At 39.0% G+C, this 18,757-nt stretch overlaps 1 protein-coding gene across 1 annotated transcript in view; it reads right to left on the minus strand.

The window, feature by feature from the left end:
• The window catches only part of LOC119413801 (spermatid perinuclear RNA-binding protein), a 93,280-nt gene that overhangs the window by 34,820 nt on the left and 39,703 nt on the right, over positions 1 to 18,757 (minus strand). The window contains exons 2-5 of the mRNA XM_037680864.1: positions 13,736 to 13,844; positions 7,848 to 8,077; positions 7,397 to 7,562; positions 2,593 to 2,734 (exon numbers count right to left, since the gene is read on the minus strand). Coding sequence (XP_037536792.1) covers positions 2,593 to 2,734; positions 7,397 to 7,562; positions 7,848 to 8,077; positions 13,736 to 13,738 — 541 coding nt within the window. The 5' untranslated portion in view covers positions 13,739 to 13,844. The remainder of the gene's footprint in view (positions 1 to 2,592; positions 2,735 to 7,396; positions 7,563 to 7,847; positions 8,078 to 13,735; positions 13,845 to 18,757) is intronic.

Consider the following 18,757-nt stretch of genomic DNA (forward strand, 5'->3'; position numbering starts at 1 on the left):
CATAAGAATGTGTTGTTCTGTATAAAACTTCTGATCAATTAGTCCAATCTTCCACCTTAAATGAAATGCGAAATCAATTACGTAGGGATAGATTGATCAAACTTAAAAATATAAATATATTGTTTAACAAATAATTTACTTTAGGAGCGAACCAAATTAAAGATGGCTACCAAATCCAACTGACCTTAGAGAACACAAAGATGGCTACAACTCCCATTTTTAGGGATGCACGATATTGGATTTTTGGCTGATATGTTAAAACTAATTTGGCCGATAACCGATACTGATATTTTTAAATATATGTTCCTTTGTCAGAACATAAGTCCTCTTATTTAGGCTTATTTGCTACAAAAATTGTGTAACAGCTGTAAGAGCTGGTGACATATATTCAGTAACAGCCATATGCATAGCACTTCAACTTATATTAAATGAAAAGTGTTACATTTTATTTATTAGCATTAGTCACCTGCGACGCTGTCTCACTTGCAGAGGCTTGTTCCAGGTTCCTATAGCTGCAGTGTGGGATCCTCTGCACTCCTGTGCACGAAGGACAGACTTTTTAAGATCAAAGTTTTTGTCTATCCATTGTGCCGTAAGACTAATCATGCTAACGGGGCTAACACGACGTTCAAATATCTGTGGTAAAACTCACCCAAGTGCTATCGGCTATTAGCTTCTCAATGACGTCGGAAATGACGGCTTGTAACTGGTAAGGCTATGTCGGAAAAATATCTCTGACTGGGGACGATGTAACGAGGCTCAACCTAGTCCAAAACTCTTTGGAATCTGGCATCCTCAACGAAAAAAACTTACACACCGCCGACATTTTGACTTCTTCCTCTCCGCCGTGATCAGATCAGGTAGGAGAGTATGACGTCATCACGTTGTGCTGGCGCTGCAGGCGTCCTCGTCACTGGGTTGTTAAAACAGCGTCTTTTATATCGGTGAGTTATTTTGATGGAATGTCCGATATTTAACTTTAATGCCAATATCGTCCGATACCGATTCTTTTGCTGATAATATCGTGCATCCCTAACTATTTTATAACAATTGAGCTCAAATTATTCACATTCTTTTCAAAGTTTGTCCAAAATGGCTTCAACTCTATTTCTCAGCACAGGGTGATCTGAGTTTCAAACTCTCATGAAAGGTGGTGGGAGATCAGCATTCCTTCAAGACTTTTAGTTGTCAGATGTGTCTATGGCATGCTGAAGTATATTTACAAGTTACAGAGACTCTTATTGACATTTACACTACATTTGTTGTAAATCGTTAATATCTTGTGTATTGGTCATTTGTCACAACTTTGGGTCATGACTACAAAGTCTCAGTCTCCTTCAGGCATGCTTTTGTACGACGTGAAGTTTTTGTAAGGGAGGTTTCAGATAATCTTGTCTAAAAATGCTCGACTTTTACAAAGATGTGGTTTTATATGCAGAAGTTGTCACTTTAAAATCTCTATTGGAGTTGTTGGATTTCTGCCATCAGAAGTGGAAATAAGTCACAGAACGTGGAAATTTAGATAATTTTAGCTAGAAGTTTAGTTAATGTTTGTATTAAACTATGTTTAAAATCCCTGCTGACACTTCTGGAATAACCTTTTAATTTCAAGCTCATTACTCCTCATCATAACAGTTTTCTGATTACAACTTAGATCTGAAATGCAAAAATGAATGTCCATTTGCAAATAAGCACTGAAAAGGCAAAATAAAAACTAAATCCTAGTCTCTACAATGACATCAAAAGTAGTCCATCCAGTTTTGTTGACCTTGTACTGCACCTTTTAATCAGTCCAGACATCATTTATTCAATGTTCGTGTATTTCTCAAAGCAGAAGACGTAAAATGACAGCAATAAAATGTATATCAAAGCTCTTCCGGTGTGCTAATCCTGCAGTCTAAAACGTCATTAAGAAACAGAAGTAGATTGGAAATATTAAAGTGAAGATAAAATCAGGCAGAGAATAAAAAACTTGCAGATAAAAGTGCACATCAGCTGCAAACTGTCAATAAGACTTCCTGATCTGATAGAGCTGTCGTTCCTGACACCTGAATGTGAGCAAATTAAATTTTTAATCATCGAGGCTTGACTTCTGTTTCACATAAACTCCAGCTGAGAACAAAAACCGATCCTCTCCTCGCTTCATTTTTATTTTCACTCACTTGTGCAGGAAGCACGGACAGATACAGTTCTGGAGAGTTTGGTTTCACGTCGCCTGAATAGATTTACTTCAGATTTTCTAAATCCATTTCTAACAAAGCAAAAATTGTTCTTTATTAAAGCTGCAGTATGATTCAAGCTGCCACCTGAGACACGTTGCCTTTTTCTGTCGATGCAAACCCAACAGATCCCCTGCAGAACCCACCCCCTGCCTGTCCATCTGTTATTTCCACTACACTTGACCCAGATCCGTATCACCCCCCTCTCCTCTTCCCTGGATCACTTCTCAGCTTTCAGGCCTCTTCATGTTTCATCCTGCACAGCTTTTCCTCGTCCTTCAACCCATTCAGAGCTCGGCTTTACTTTACATTCTGGGATATTTCTCTCATTCTGCTGCATAAAACATAAACAGAGAAGGGTTGGTGTAAATACCGTCTCCGGTGCCGTGTTCTTCGCTCATGGCTAAAGAGGAGAGGGTGATCTTCAGCGAGAGCTGGGGGTCTTTGGTGCTGCAGACCTGGATCGCTGCCTCGGGAACGCACGACCTCACTTCATATTTCTCGTCTGTCATCGTCTGCGAAGCAGAGCGGCACGGTTAATTAAAAACTGAGCACTGCAGCTGCAAAAAAACAAGGCGCTACCTTCAAACAAACACTAAGTAAATAAAGATTAGCCTTTTTTTGTGTGTTTGTGTGTAAATAAGAAGAGAGGACTGTCCAGGATTCATGTTCAATCAAGTTCAAAACAGCATTTAGTGACTTACGGTCGTGATAATGTCATTAAAGAATTTTTTCTCTACGGCAGTATTTGTTTACTATTTACATTTGAAGTATTTCATGTAGTATTGCATGTTTTACTAAAATAAGATTACAAAACCGTTACCCACTTATGGTCTACACAGCAATTACTATTTCATAAACAATGTGTCCTTTAACTTGTTGCTCAGTTTAAAAATAAAACATTTTAAATAATACACCAAAATGTGGGGCTCTATCAGGACTCTAGATGCAGGAAGAGGGCCACCTGCATCATGAAGGACCTCACTCACCCAGCACACACACTTTTTGCCCTGTTCCCCTCAGGCAGGAGGTTGAGGAGCATTAAGTGTAGAACCACTAGACTGAGGAACAGTTTATACCCTGAGGCTGTTAGACTCATGAATCTCTAATCAGGATAATCATTTAAAAATAAAAAATAAAAATCACTGTAATGCCACTTGATGTGCTGCTGACTATCCATGCTGCTGATTTATTTCATGCTGCTGATTTATTTCATGCTGCTGTGTTCACTTGTACTACATCTGCTCACACACACATGTTCGTGCTGCTGTTCGGCATATTGTTTTTGTACTTGGTGCTTAGCGTATTCTTAGTTTAGCACATTTCTTAGTTCATATCTTAGATCTCATTACTGTTTTTCTTTACAATTTATACCTTTTGTTGGATGTAACTGGGACCCAGTGTACACAGTTTCATTCCACCACATGTACCACATGTGGTGGAATGACAATAAAGAAACCTTGACCTTGAAAGGATAGAAACCCGGCCCTCTTTGGGGCTCTGCAGCTCGGACAGACTTCACAGAAGAAACAATTCAAAGTTCAAACGGGTCACAGGAAACTGGATTACAGGTATCTGAACTGGAATTCTGATGTTACTGGTTTTTACACAACCGCAATTTGTTTCATGTTTTTTTTTTTTTTTACACCCCCCCCATGAAATGTTCAACTGATGGTTGTGACAAATTTTGTAATCAACATTGAAATTTAAGGCAGCAGCTACATTGACACGTCAACATTTATTTACAACATTGTTGAACGCCGAGTCAGCGTTTACACTATGGTTTAACTGGTTAAAGTTTTGTCTTTGCAATTAAACTACTTTTGCATACTCTGTGCTAGTTTAATTATTCATATATCACAATGTTTGGCTTGACTGGGAACCGTGCGCTTTGACTAATTATTTATAATGTAGACCTTTTAATTATTTAATTTTCTTTACAAAATATTTCCAATGAAAAGACATTCAAATCTCCATTTGATCTAAAAAAAATTACTTTAGCATACTATTACTTTTTTTGTAATTTTATGATTCTTTTAGCTTTGAGTTAGTTTTGCTAATTTTAGCTACTAATTAAATAATGTTATCATTAAGCTAAGATGTAGCTCATTTTAGCTTGTAGCTACAGTTTTGCTAATTTTTACCTTTTGAGTTTGCTCACTTTAGCTTTTAGCTGATCTTCTGTTAGATTTTTTTTAGCTGATTTTCTAATTTTACTTCTGTTCTGCTTTAACCTTTAACGAGCCCATGACATGCATTTAAAAAAACTTCATATTTATCCAACATAGTTTTGCCCATTTTGTCAAAACTGGCTTTTTTTTTTTTTACCTGGTATTGCCGAAGTGAAACAGGAAGTGACATAAAAGGGGAACTCCCTGGTCTTTATTTGTCAAAAGTCTGACTCTTCTTTGATAGTGACTCAGAATAATCTACACATCAGATTCTTCTCTACTGTTCGTGTTGTCAGCCATTGTAGCAACGCTCTGTTTACATGCAGGCGTTCCCCTTCGTCATCACTTCCTGTTACTGCGCATGCAAATATCTCATCAACTGTTTATCTCGGCGGGGTGAATTTGTTTTTGCAATACATTAATAATGTTGTGTTTCCAATAATGCAGTCATATTTATCATGAAAATTTGACATCACGAGCATTTTAATGACTCGGTTTCAGTTTCGGCAGTCATTCAGGACTTGGCATTCACATTTAACAGAAAATGCACATTTTTTTTATAATTTCATCTGTTTGTATTAAATGACAGTGTTGGTCAACCTGCTGTGGTGAAGGAGACCAAATTAGGTAAACCTGTTTGTTTTGTCAACATTAAAACAACAGCAGCAGTAAATGTGTTTGGATGAAGCTTTCTTCCATGCTTTCACTCCGGTCGTTCTTGCCAGAGGATTTCTAGTGTGCCCGACTCTCTTGTTTTTCCTCAGGATAACAAATGCCTTATGTGGCATGTTTTCCACTACGTTCTCTATCTGTTCTCTGTGAGAGATGTCCCCATTCATCACCCCACTGCTTGTCAATCTCCAGCATGGTGGAGGAAATGAGAGCTTCAGCTGGTTTCCTCCCTTGATGATGAAGCATGGACGGCAGCTGTGGTGAGTAATTAACTGGGATCTGGGCACAGGAAGCACGTTTAGCTCTTTAACGGCAATGCTGCTTTGTTAGTTATCGCTTGTTGTAGAGGAGATGGGGAAACTCCTGAGACCTGAATGAAAGGTGGAGATCCTCTAATGAAATTATCTGCTCGACTGCTCAGATTTGGAGTTGGGATGTAAGGACTCGGCAGGCTCTAGGGGTTCCTGGGATGTACAAAGTCCATTTGAATACAAACAAAACAAAACTCAGGAGCGAGCCCTTGTGGGCCAATAGATGGGGGCAGAAATAGTCTCACCATCTGGGCTTTCATCTCAAGGAAACGGAATGGTGAAGCTAAATTAATGTGGTCCTTTCTCAGATCATATCCACTTCAAACCATCTCCTCTGCATCTTTCATCGACTAAAAATAATTATTTTTATCTGGTTTCAGAGTAAAAACATCTTGGCATCACAAATGTCTTTGTTGTATTCCAGGAACCAATTACATCTTTTTTTAATGCCATTAATAATTTAAAAAGGCTCCTCTGCCATGCTTTTCAGGACTAAAATAATAAAAATGAATAAAGGACCAGGAAAACAATTTGCAGTTTATTTTTTGTGTTAAATATTTTATGTGATTTATGTACTCAAACCAATTTTAATGAAGCGCTGATCTTATAAAACACCCCACAGAGATAATCTTTAAGGATTAACAGAAGGTTGCGTAACAGTGTGACTTTGCTCCGTGTCAGGCTACGTCACGGATATTTTGTGTTTTTACTCAGAGCTGCACTCAGATGCAGAAAATAAAACACGGTCGTGCATAAAGATCGAGGGAAAACAGCATCTTCCAGAAAAATCCCAGCCGGTTTGAGAGTTAGACTCTACTCTTGATTATACCAGAAAAGGTCCAGCTTGCTCGTTTTTCCTGAAAGAAACCAAAACCAGAACTTTCCTCCATCCTGCTGGACGTGTTAAGTGATCCAGCTCGGGTCCATCCATCTGCTCCACAGTCACTGTCAGTCCATCTGTCCTGAAAACCTTTGTGAAGTCTCTTCAGCAGCAGCCATGCTTCAACCTTCTTCTTTCTGCTCAGGCCTTTATAAAATTCACCTCCTTATTTTGAACCACCCCAGGCTGGTTCAGTTCTGAAACGTGCTGGTTTTTGTAAAATAATCTCTTTAATCCAGTAGCTCACCGGGTGCAGACTGTTGTGACAAATGGCAAAAGACTTTCATGAAGGCGTTTCCAAAACGTCTTCACTTTGAACAAGAAAATGTTCAGTTCAATTGGGAATTAGGATTTCTTTGTGCCTTCATTGTGTCATTTCAGCAAACTTACTTTTTTTGTCTTTATGTTCCATTTAGCTTTTATTTATCGTTTTGTAATTTCAGCTTTTAGCTACTGTTTAGCTTTTTTATACTAATATGCTAATTTTATCTTTAGCTAGCTTTTGACCCTTTTATTGTGTAGCACCATTAAAGCTAATTGTATCTTTTAGCTACAGTGCTAGTTTTAGTTTAACTACAGCTTTGCTAATTTTAGCTTTTAGTCCCAGGTTTTCTAATTATAGCTTTTTGATACAATTTTTCAAACTGTGGCTTTTTAGTCAGTTTGGCCAAGTATAGCAAGTAGGTGAAGTTTGGCTCATTTTAGCTTGCAGTTTTTATTTTGTTTGACTTTTAGTTACTGTTTTACACATTAAACTTTTCTCTGTTCTACTCGGTTTAGCCTGTGTTCTGATTATTGGGGCATTGGTTTTGATTGTTTCAGCTTTCATTCTCTTTGTCATAATTTCTGTTGTGCTTGTTTAAATGTGAAAACTCCAGTTTCAGCGTCCTACATCATTTTCAGCAATGTGTGTGTCAACATTCACGCTGCATTTTCTATAAAAAGGCAATTTATTCTAATTGTTTTTCTTGCCATCAGGGCGTCAATTTATCTCTTCTCCAACATCACAGGAAAACTGCTTTGACCCAAAATAAAGAACTTTTTGCAGCTCTCTGAAGATGAAGTTTGGTTGACAGAAACGTTTCTGTAGTTTTTAAGTTCAAGTAGTGAAATGCATCATGTCAGAGGTGTGGCTGAGCTCACCTGGATCTGCAGGGGGAGGTTGGCGCTGATGGTGTACAGCAGCAGCTTGGTGGGTTTCTCTCTGCACATCAGCACCAGCTCCAGGTTCATGTCGTGTTTGATCAGCAGGCCTTTGGCCACCAGGCCAACACGCGTCACCCCGCACAGCACCGATGTACCGTCACACCTGAGGACAGATGGAGGACAGCCAGCGTTGGATTATCGCTGAGCCACACAGGGTGATCTCACACGAACACACACACTGCAGCTAGAGAACAAGCACTGAGCTGCTGAACAAGTTTAACTATGCATCAGCAGCATTTAACAAAGAGACAAACTTCATAAATGAATAAAGTGGTGCTGTAGAGAACATAAACATCAGACCTCTTTATTTTAAACACACTGAAATAAATAAAGATCTACATTTATTTAAGTGCTGATACATTAAAAAGACAAGAAAATTAGTTTTTACTCTGCCTCAGCAGCATCTTCCTCCTCATTTTTGCCCTCAACATCATCACTGGTGGATGTCTTCCCCGAGGACGTTTTGAGGCCATCCATCCAATCAGAGACCTTCTTCAGGGCTCCCTCCACTGTGGACACCAGCGTCTGGACGGCCTCCAGCTCCTCTGGGGCCGGATAAACGCTGGCATGTTTGGCCATGACATGGCGGTCGTCATTCGCAAACGATCGAAACAACCTCTGATGGTGGAGAAGGAGACAAAGAAAACATTTCAGTTTCAGATTTTACTTTAGCCAAAGGTGGAGGAAACCACACTGTGTGAGGAGGCAGAGAGTTGGAGAAGAGTTCAGGAACAAGGAAGGAAAAATGTCAAAGGACCAACATGTTGCCATTTGGATAACTGATGTTTAAACCTTTAAGGCCCTCCCTACCAATAAATTGTTATAAAATCATCAATGTTCTGTGTATCAGAATCAGAATAAACTTTATTGGAATTGCACCGAGGTACAACGCGAATATGTACGTACAGTCGTCCGAAAGATGGGCGGAGTGCACGAAGCTGCAACTAGAGGAGAGCGCGGCCATTTTATCCTTATCAGATAATAATCTTAGATAGGAAAAGGGGGAGAAACATGAGGGTATTGGTATTACAAAAAAAGATCTTTCACATCTTGTCCATCAGGACACGATTTGAGACATCAAAAAACTCTACCAGCAGCTCAATTAAAACATGATCACATTTGCATTTGACATCGAGGTGTTGAGATTTGTCCATGAGATTTTTTTTCCAGATCAGCCACAGTTTCTGAGGATGTTGTTTTCAGCCAGCAGTTCTGATAAGCTTGCACAGAAACTTCTCGGGGGGTGGGGGAGCGATAGATTAAGCTTTTGTCCTTGGGTACTCATGTCCCAGGAGAAATATGATAGTCAGCCCGTCTCCGAGGCCGTTGGGAGTCAGATTAGATAAGCTTAATTTTGGTTTTTCTTCAGGCAGACAAATTTTTTTCTTCAGCCTTGAGTCCAACTGGGCACTGTATGTGTTGCTAGTCAGTGCAACACACTATATTTTAGGGTACTGTAGTATCTCACTGGTCTGCAACTGCTGGTGAGTGGTTGGCGAACAACATTCATGAAGGAATCTCCAGAATGACTCGCAATGTTCATGGTGGTTCCCAATTTCCTTGTGTGAGAGGCAGAAGTGTGCAGTCCCATCGCTCGAGTTTAGAACATGCTCAATTAAATTGTGCAACAAAATTTCCCAAATTAAAGTCATGGTCGGCATCTTCAACTCATCTTAGAGCTTACATAGAGCTGTAATTTGACTCCTGCATAAGACATCAGAGGTCAGTGTTCGGGTGTAAAATCCAGGCAATTGATAAATAATTTAAAAACTGGTCTAAATCTGCATATCTTTATTTCAAAGTGTACTCCAGCAAAGTAAACACTAAGGTGGTGGTGGCTGCCAAAGTAAACCGAGGTGGGCAAGATGTGTGCAGCATAATAATGCGTAGCCAATAACGCAGTTTTATGATCCGTGCACGTGGAAAAAGGGGGTCAATTTTAAAAACTGGTCGCCCAAAATGCAGACACAGTTTGATGGTGACTTGGTCGAAAACAATGAATTCACTGAGACTAAACAGGAAAATTCACAATTTTTCTGTCATTTGTTTCATCAACCAGTCTCCAACAGTTGCAGCCCAGTGAGATACCACCTTAAATGATAAATGAAAACTTGCCCATCTAACATCTTTATTGGGGGAAATGTTAGCATTATTTTGGCATGTGACTGGATGAACCCTCTTTCTATCAGTTTATTAACACAAGTGAGCCTGAGCCAACCAGCTCAACAAAGGACTAAAAGAAGAATCAGTTAAGAAATCAAACTTTTGATGAAGTGTTCAGAACAAATGTTAAAATCTTCTCCAGTTCTGCTGTTAGCATCTCCATGATCAACTGTGGCTGTCATCAAAATAGTATGTCCGTTTTGACTAAACGTTCAGCCTTCAAGCATTACAGGATGGATTCTTGCCTGATAACTAACAATTCTCATAAAAACCCAACTGACTCTTAAGTTAAATTAAAATCAGATATGGTACAAGTGATTGCACCGTTAGCATTCATTTGTCCCAGCTCTGATTAAATACTGCAAACATAAATCTACAGTGCGCTGATTAAAGCCAAAGCTGCTCCAGTTTTTAAAGCAGCTCACTGAGGATCATCAAAACATCAATTCAGTATTATATCATTAATCTTCTGGTACTTTCTTTTTATTAATTTAGAAGATTTGTATTGGTTTTATGAATGAATGGCATAAACCAGAGGAAGAAAGTCTGTAAAGGACACGCTCAGACGTTGACAGACTTAGTTTGAGATTCAGTGATTTCACATTCATCTGCAGAACCCAGCTGGGTGCCACATTTTAAAGGTCATCGGTAGAGAATGATAAGAAAAGTGGTTTTGTGGTTTAAAGGGGGTCTGAATTATCGTTATTCATGAAAAAACAGATCATCAAAGCAACATTTCCTCTGGCTAATTACACAGAAGAAAGGCTCAACTTGCTAAGAGAAGCTGACCAAAACATCAGTCAACATTAAAGGCAAAGCAGCCTGTCTGCTGTGCCAGATTTTTTATCTTATTTTATTTTTTTTATGTTAAGAAAGGACAAAGGTATATCCGTTTAGGTCAAACCAAGCGTCTCAAGATTGTGTTGTGATCGACTCTCGGCTCCTGCCACGTCAGATTTTAACTCGAAATCTGCAAAACTGATTAAGTTTAGCCATTTGTGTTTTATTTTTTCGGAAAAAAAAAAAAAGAGCAAGTGGCCACCAGGGCACTAATAATCAATTGTTAGGCTGATGGTCCTCCTTTTGCATGTGAACAACTAGTTGGGGATGTCACCAGCAAACTGGTTGATCCACTATGAGAAGGTGCTGCTTATAAGATGTTTCACCATAGAAGAATCCGTCCAGAGGACCTGACTCAACCTTGTTAGATTTATCTAGCTGGATTATTGAGCAGCAGCAGGATATTTCTGGGAACTTTTATCAACTCGGTCCAGAGGTTTGAGGTATTCTGAACAACAGACACGATGATACAAACAAAAACAGCATCACACACCTTTAAAATAAAAAAAAGTGCTCTATTTAAATGTGAGCCCACTGATTTTAAATCAACCTTGTTTCCCTGCATTTAGTGTTAAATACTCGTCACTCAGAGTGACGGCGGCTCCACCTGAAGCAACCCATGCTGCTGCAGATCTGTGCGTGGCCTAGATGCAGCCTCCTGCTACCAATGGAGGCTCCGGAGCAAAAAAATGAGTGGGGTAGACAATTTCCTGGAATATTTTTTATTTTTTTTACAAATTGTGTTAAATTTTCTGTGGGGAGAAGAAAAACAACAGATACAGGTTGCTTAATATTTAATTTATTGTTGTTTTTTTTGTGTATCTACAAAGTTTTAGCCTTTTTTCTCCCTTCTGAGTCGAGGTTGTGACTCGTGAAACACAATCCTGTCTAATAAATCAGAGAAACGAACGCCTCCCACACTCTGCCAACAGGTGCACGTTCTGAATTGGGTTTCTAGTTTGAATTGAAGTAATGTTTTCTCAAATACTCCAGATTAGTAAATTTCTTTCGGCTGCTTTCTTCTTCAGGGGGCACCACAGTGAGCGAACTCGCATGAAAGATTTGGCAATCGTTTTAAACCAGATAATCTTCCTGACACAACCTGGCCTTGAACCCGAAACCTCAGGATTGCACGACCTCAGCACTGACCGCCAAGCTACCGCAGCTCCAAATAATACTCCAGATGAACACGGTTAAATGGGAGGAAAAACTTCAGTGAAGTAACTCTAAAATAATATAAAAGTGAAAAAGATACAATATATCATCACCAAATCAAATAAAAGATTCAAGTGGGGATTGAAGCAAAGCTGTGGAACAGTTTGCCCCTGCAGCTTCGTTTTGCTGACTGTGGAGGTTTTTAAAAAGCAACTGAACACACTTTTACTTCCCCAGGCTTTCATGTCATGATTGTATTGTCCTTCTTATGCTTGTTTTATCCTTTGTATAATTTAACGTTGATTTTTATTGTTCAGCACTTTGTGATTTTATGTCTGTGAAAAGCGCTCTGTAAATAAGCTTTACTTACTTGAACCCACACGCAGACACACAAATGATAGAGAATTGTTCAAATAAGGTGCATGTTGGCAGAAATTTCCTGTTCTTCGACTTTCCTCTCTTCTTCTCAGTTTTCTGTTCTGGTCCGTTCTGTCGGCTGGATTTAAAATCAGCATATCTACACTGTTGGTCTCAGCAGGTTTCGCTGCTGCTAGTTTGAACTCAGGTCTAGGTACAGGCCGTATGAATATGCTAAAACCAGCTGAATGTGTCCACAGGGCAGAAAATCAGATGCCCCAAAAGAACCTCTATTGGACCTGCCTGGTCAGATCACTGGCCGCACATTCGGATCCATTTCAAGAACGTGGGTTGTTGAACAGTACCGTCCTATAACGGTAAGTAAACAAAAAAAAAACCAACAACTTAGAACGAATCACTAAAAATAATTTGTGATTCCACTTATAATTGGCAATAGCTGAAAAATACAAAGAACAAAACAAACACAGCAAGCTCATTAAATGAGTAATTTACATTATTTATTAGGAGGAACTGCTTTGTGGGGTGAATGATTTATATGGACTGGTCGCCACTGCCTGTTACTCACCATTAACGTTTCTGACGTGTAATGAGGGGTGGAGCCCTCATCTCTACAGCGAGCGTTTAAAAAAGGGGACTGATGTTGAAAAATTAACTCGGATGTTGCTTTTTTTCCATCCACCTGCTGAGCATCACAACGGGCTTTTAAGTCCAAGGTCAAACTGCCACCTCTCTCAATCATCCTCCCATCCTCTCCTTCTTCTCTCCTCGCCTGCAGCGTGTAGCACCCCCTCGTTACGCCGAGTTATTTATGACTGGGCTTTAATAATTCATGCCTGTGAATCCCGGGGGCTCATGCTCCATCGAGGGTCATTCATCACGACCCAGCTAATCTTTTTTTGAACTGTCGAGGGGGCGTTCGACGCTGCAAGCATGTCGGCAGCCATAACCCACAAACAAAACATTAACAAGATCTAAATGGAAGATTAAAACTTTCACAGTGTAGGTGTGGATTGTGGATCCCGGCTCCTTTTGTTTGTTCCTTTCGAGGCCGCGGGGAGTTTAGCATCACCCTGCAATTAGAAGATTATGACGCCGCCTGCTTTAATTAATTACATTCAGTTCGTCCACGGGTGACATTTGCTTTAATTTGACACACAAACCAGAAATAATTACTTTAACATTTTGTTTTCTCTGTAGAATTATTCCAGAAGATTAAAGGTGACCGTTCTTTTTTTTTTTTTTCTGGTGAGCGAGCGGAAAGACTTTAATAATCATCTTTTGAGTTCCAAAAATTTCATCAACAGTTTCAAAGTCAAACTCTTTTTCAAAAACACATCTGAGAAAAGGTCAGCCTGCAAGATTCAGTCTGAAGAGCGACGACTATTTTTATTAAATGCTTAGCATTCATTGAAAGAATGCACTTCGCCCGTGGCCTTTTGAGACAAGACTTTAAATAAAATCTTTTTTTCTGACCTTGGAAAAAGCACTGCACACAATCTTAATGCGATATTGCACGAACAATCTTTTGTTTGAAAAAGAAAAAGCATTGCTGCGGTGGCCATTTTGCATTGGGTTGAATTCATACGGTAAGCAGTTGTATATACAATAATTACTTTCTGTGAAGTTTAATAAAATCCTACTTGTTCCAAGAAATTATTTTGTTGACAGACGCAATAAAAATAATATCATTATCATTCTTTCTGTGGCGAGCAATAAGATGTACACTCCCAGTAGACTCACCATGTCCAGGCGGTGTGGTGGAGGGGGGTTCTACGTGAGGACCAGAGTCCTGTCGCTCAGCCTCCTCATGCAGTCCAACTCCTCCCAGCTGTCAGCCTCTTCAGTCTCACTGCAGCGAACAAGAAAACCGATTCAGGCATAAAAATCACCAACATCACCTGCAGAAAACGTGTTTTCACATTTCCCAGAAACATTCATACGGCAGGTCGGTGCACTTGTTGCCACAGTGATATAGGTTTAGTCTTTGCATTTGTACCATTTGTTGCTTATGATGTGGGTGATCCAGGATTTAAAGCTTACTCTAAGCTGCTCTGAATAAACATCAGCTAAATGGTTCAAATGTTGCACTGCTTTAGGAGCCGAAAACATAATCCCACATGTCAAATCACTTGCCATTGTGCTTCCTGCGTCACAAATATTATTCACAGGCATTTATGTTATTGCTCTTTGTCTGCAGAGAACAAACAAAAACCCACAAAAGACTTATTTTGTTTCAGTTGACTTAAAGGAAAATTGTAGAGCCACACCTGTGGAAGTAAATATATGTCGCTAGGCTTTGAATTAAAAATACCACTGAAGTTTTAATGTGTGTTTGTATTTAATTTTTCATTGTTAAAATATATTCAGAATACATTTTTATAACCTAAAACAATCGATTGTCATGGTTTGAAATTTCTTTTATTTTCACTTCAAGCTAAAAATTCACACTATTATTTCAAAGTGGTCACATTTTCAATAGCTGTTTTTCACTTTAACTTTTCAGTGTTCAAAAAAGTGGCACAAAACCTTTCAAAATTCAAACTTAATACTTTCAGTCTCTTGAGATTCAACTGGCTAACGCTAACTCAACGGTGAGTTTAATGTTTTCATTTTTCTGTAGTTTGGTTTATGTCGTATCGAACTTGATGCGCAAAAAAAAAACATACTACAAAAAAATGAAAATATTAAACTCACCGTTGAGTTAGCGTTAGCTTCCACGACCACCTCGGAGATGCTGGTTTCCTTCAAAATCAGCGCAACAAGCGTAACGTCATGTGACAAAGAAAGCAGATGTGGGTGTTGGATTCTGACATCCTTTGCTAATGTCTGCGACCTGAAGTAACCCCGCCTTTTTTTTTTTACACTGAATTTCAGGCAGCGAAATTGAGCCAGTTGAATCTCAGGAGACTGAAAGTATTGCGTTTGAATTTTGAAAGGTTGTATTTTTTTATGTGCCAGTTGTTTTAACACTGAAAAGTTAAACTGAAAAACAGCTATTGAAAATGTGACCACTTTGAAATAATAGTGTGAATTTTTAGCTTGAAGTGAAAATAAAAGAAATTTCAAACCATGACAATCGATTGTTTTAGGTTATAAAAATGTATTCTGAATATATTTTAACAATGAAAAATTAAATACAAACATGCAACATTAAAAATAAAATGTCAGTGGCATTTTTAATTCAAATCCTAGCAACACATATTTATTTCCATACACACCGGCACTGCTATTAATCATATGTAACAGCTGAGCACTTGATTCAAACATGGCAATAATTTGCCAAAAAAACTCCACGCATCTAATTTTCACTGGAGTTCGTAACCCGGAAGTGTATTGATATTTTTGCATAAACCTGCAATGTTCTAGCGGATTCAGATTTCATTTGATGCCAATATTCAAATACTTTTGGTAAGTTTCTTAACCGGAACATTCATCTTTCTGTATGTAGTACCTTCAGAGCCTGTTCGTGTTTAATTCAGATTAAAACAAAACAAAAATGATTATTAACATGAGCTCATTTTGTTTCCAGGCCACTTTGATCTTGTTTGTGTGAAACAGTTTTAATTCTATCTGACCACAGACGCACACAAACGCATTAATTCAATTACTCTGATGATTTTCTCACCATTAAACACATTAGCTGAAGCTGCGGAAGTGGCGGTGCTGCTGTAGAACATCCCCGAGGGAACGTGTGGGGTCGAACACAACATCAATTTGAACTCTCTGGTCCCCTTGACCTTGTCCTATATGACGGCATTTCCCTGCAGTCGCTCTCTTTTTTTTACCTACACTTAGTCTTCTCTTCTAGTTACCCTTTTGTGCCTTTTAGACGCCCACTTAAATAAGTGCACAGAGTGCAACTGTGTGAAACGTAGGTCAATATGACACAATAATAAAACCGAGTTTCTGATTTCCAGATCCATTCTCAAATTTGGAACAAAGTGCATGTCCAGAAAAATAATAATTTCAAAGATTTTACAGCTGCACAGTGAGCGAGGACATGGCCACAAGTCCAGGAACGTAACAATTTGTTTCTGTTATAGGATGGAGGATGAAGATGTATTTCCTTTTTGCATCTCTGTTCTCATCTGCTTCTCATGTCTCTGGCAGGAAACAGTGACTTGACAGCCTGCCAATGATGCATTACGGAGTTGAAAAAGATGGAGGACAAAGGAAGGCGAGCTGGTTCTGAAGGAAGGCACAGTGGTAGGTGCTGGATTACTTTACAACTAAAAAGTATGAAGATAGATTTACTGAGACTTACAAAAATACTCCTTAGGCCCTACAGAGCTGTACATGGAACTTTTAGGACTACTTGTAAATTATGATCGCTACTGGATATAGCCCATTATGTATTCAGTACATTTACAGGAACCTGCAAAGTGACTGGAATATACCAGGTAACAAGTTAGTGACACGTACGTACCATAAACATACCTGCTACGTACCTGGTGAGTAACAAGTATGTGTGCACAGTAACCAACAGGTACGTAGTCAAATAACAACTGGTATGCAGTGGTGGGCACGGTTCTGCTAATCCGCTAATAGTGGAATTAACTTTCTGTTTGGGGGGTTGGCAATTTTGCTAACTTTGAAAACCTTCAGCAGAATTAGCTTTCACAACATTTAAATCAGATAAATTCAAATCTGCTAATTAAAAAAAACTAAATTCTTCTCCACACTAAAAGTGTACAGAAGAACGGTGATTCACAGAGCGATGCTATGCTATGCAGAGCCAAACAAAGCTAACTACCTGGTGATGTCACCACTCTCTCAGTGCTTTCCCCCCTCTGGTACTGTAAAAACAGTCTCTGACTCATGGTGTCAGTTTACAGCCAATACAGAATGGGCAACTATATAATGGCGCATTGCATTCTGGGTAGCGGCCGTCATGTCTTATAATGCGCAAAACACAACAGAACACAAATGGACCGTGCAAAGAGCAAGTGCAAGATTCCGTACTGTGAGAAGCTCAACAAAGATGCAAAGGAGCGCTACATTGAGAAAATGCGTGTAATCAATGGGCTTGGTCCATACGAACACCGAGTGGACAAGTGATTTGAACGAGCTACCGCCATTAACGTTTCCAGATTTGTTTAGCTACCTTGTTTGTGGAGTGAACGCCTCGACATTCGAGCAGTTCATGAATTATAAGTCTCTCGAAGCCCACCTTCAGTTTACTTTAATGGATGGGTGCAGGACCTGCAGATTTTCAGAGTCAATGACCAGAAAACCGTAGTTCTCACAAAAGTAGGTGAACCTCTTTGTGATTTAATTTATGATCATGTAAACAAAATCGCACCGCACCATTCCGTGTCCTAAACTCCCAAAATGCATTGCGTCGTTCATGTCGGCTGACGTCACGATCCCAGAATCTATAACAGATTAACATAAATACCTAACCAAACCAGAACAGGAAAATAACGTGAAAAAAAAAAAAAGAAATAAATCACACTCAAACATTGTAAACAGTCAGAAACTTTGCACATAATTCCTACACGGCATTACATACCCATTGGGTAACTGGCATGTGACAGGTCCTAGTAAGTAAGCGGTATTTTGTATTGCTAAAATCTGTGACTGACAAAATTAATATTTTATAGAATTCAAGTTCTCAAAAAATTTAGTGAAACAATGCTGTTTTGATGGAAACACAGTTTGAAGCCCACAACGTCTCCTTTTGTAAGGGAAGAATGATTGATGCATTTAATCTTGCAAGCCAATCTGTGGTCAAACAGAAGGCATATCCACATAATTAAACAAGTTTCAGAAAGTTTGAAAAAGAAAAACAATACAAAAACACACTGCAAGGACAAAAGGATTTACCATACTTTCTATGTATTCCGCTGCAGTTTCATTCAATTTCCCATGCAAGCTCATTTTCCTACAACCTTTCATCTCCCTGAAGAGGAGAGGTGATTAAAGCAAGATAATTAAGAATACAGCAATGACTTTCTAAGGACGTTAGCAGTGCTGCAGAAGTGGCAGATGGTGAGCTCAGCATGTGACAAAACGACAACGCTGATTTAAAAAGGGGCGAAAAAAACAAGCCGGAGAGTGAGAGCAGGTAGAAAATGATTTTTTTTTTTTTTCACCTTATGGATAAAAATAAACGTTCCCTTATTGCTTAGAAGACCTGCCTCTCATAGACATAAGTCAACATAGAAAGATGTAAACAAAATGCACCTATTCCCTGTGAGTCACGTTTATTTGCATATCCCTTACTCGCAGGTTCGGCCTCAAAGGGCTTCAGAACGCCCACATTATGAAACAATAAATGAAAACAACACTAAGTGAGAACAGAAAATTTTATTTTACTAACCTAAACAACAATTAACATCATTAAACTCCAGTCAGAAAACTGTGTAGTCTTCAGTAAAGACTGGGAGAAAAAAAAAGTATCGCTTCACGGTCGTTAACAGATGTTTTATAGACGTGGTGCTTGTTAAGACTGGGGGAGAACAAATAGCTGGTGTTGTTTCTAAAGAGTTATTTATAACAGAAGATGGCTGTGCAGGGCAATAACTCCACAAATAAAGGCCCAAGTCCCTGAGGAGAGGGGGAACTCAGAGGCATTATGGGTTGCAAAAAGAGCTCCTAAAATGCTACTATTTCAAAAATATTCACATAAAAACGATATCTTAATATAAAATTTAATTCAATTCAATATATTTATATAGCACCAAGTCATCTAAGGGCACTGAGCAGATATTCATACATAAAAATAATAATTTAACATTATCTGAGGAGCAGACTGCTTTG

Source organism: Nematolebias whitei, chromosome 8, assembly GCF_014905685.2.
Source record: "Nematolebias whitei isolate Nwh7 chromosome 8, NemWhi1, whole genome shotgun sequence".
NCBI classification, from domain to species: domain Eukaryota; kingdom Metazoa; phylum Chordata; class Actinopteri; order Cyprinodontiformes; family Rivulidae; genus Nematolebias; species Nematolebias whitei.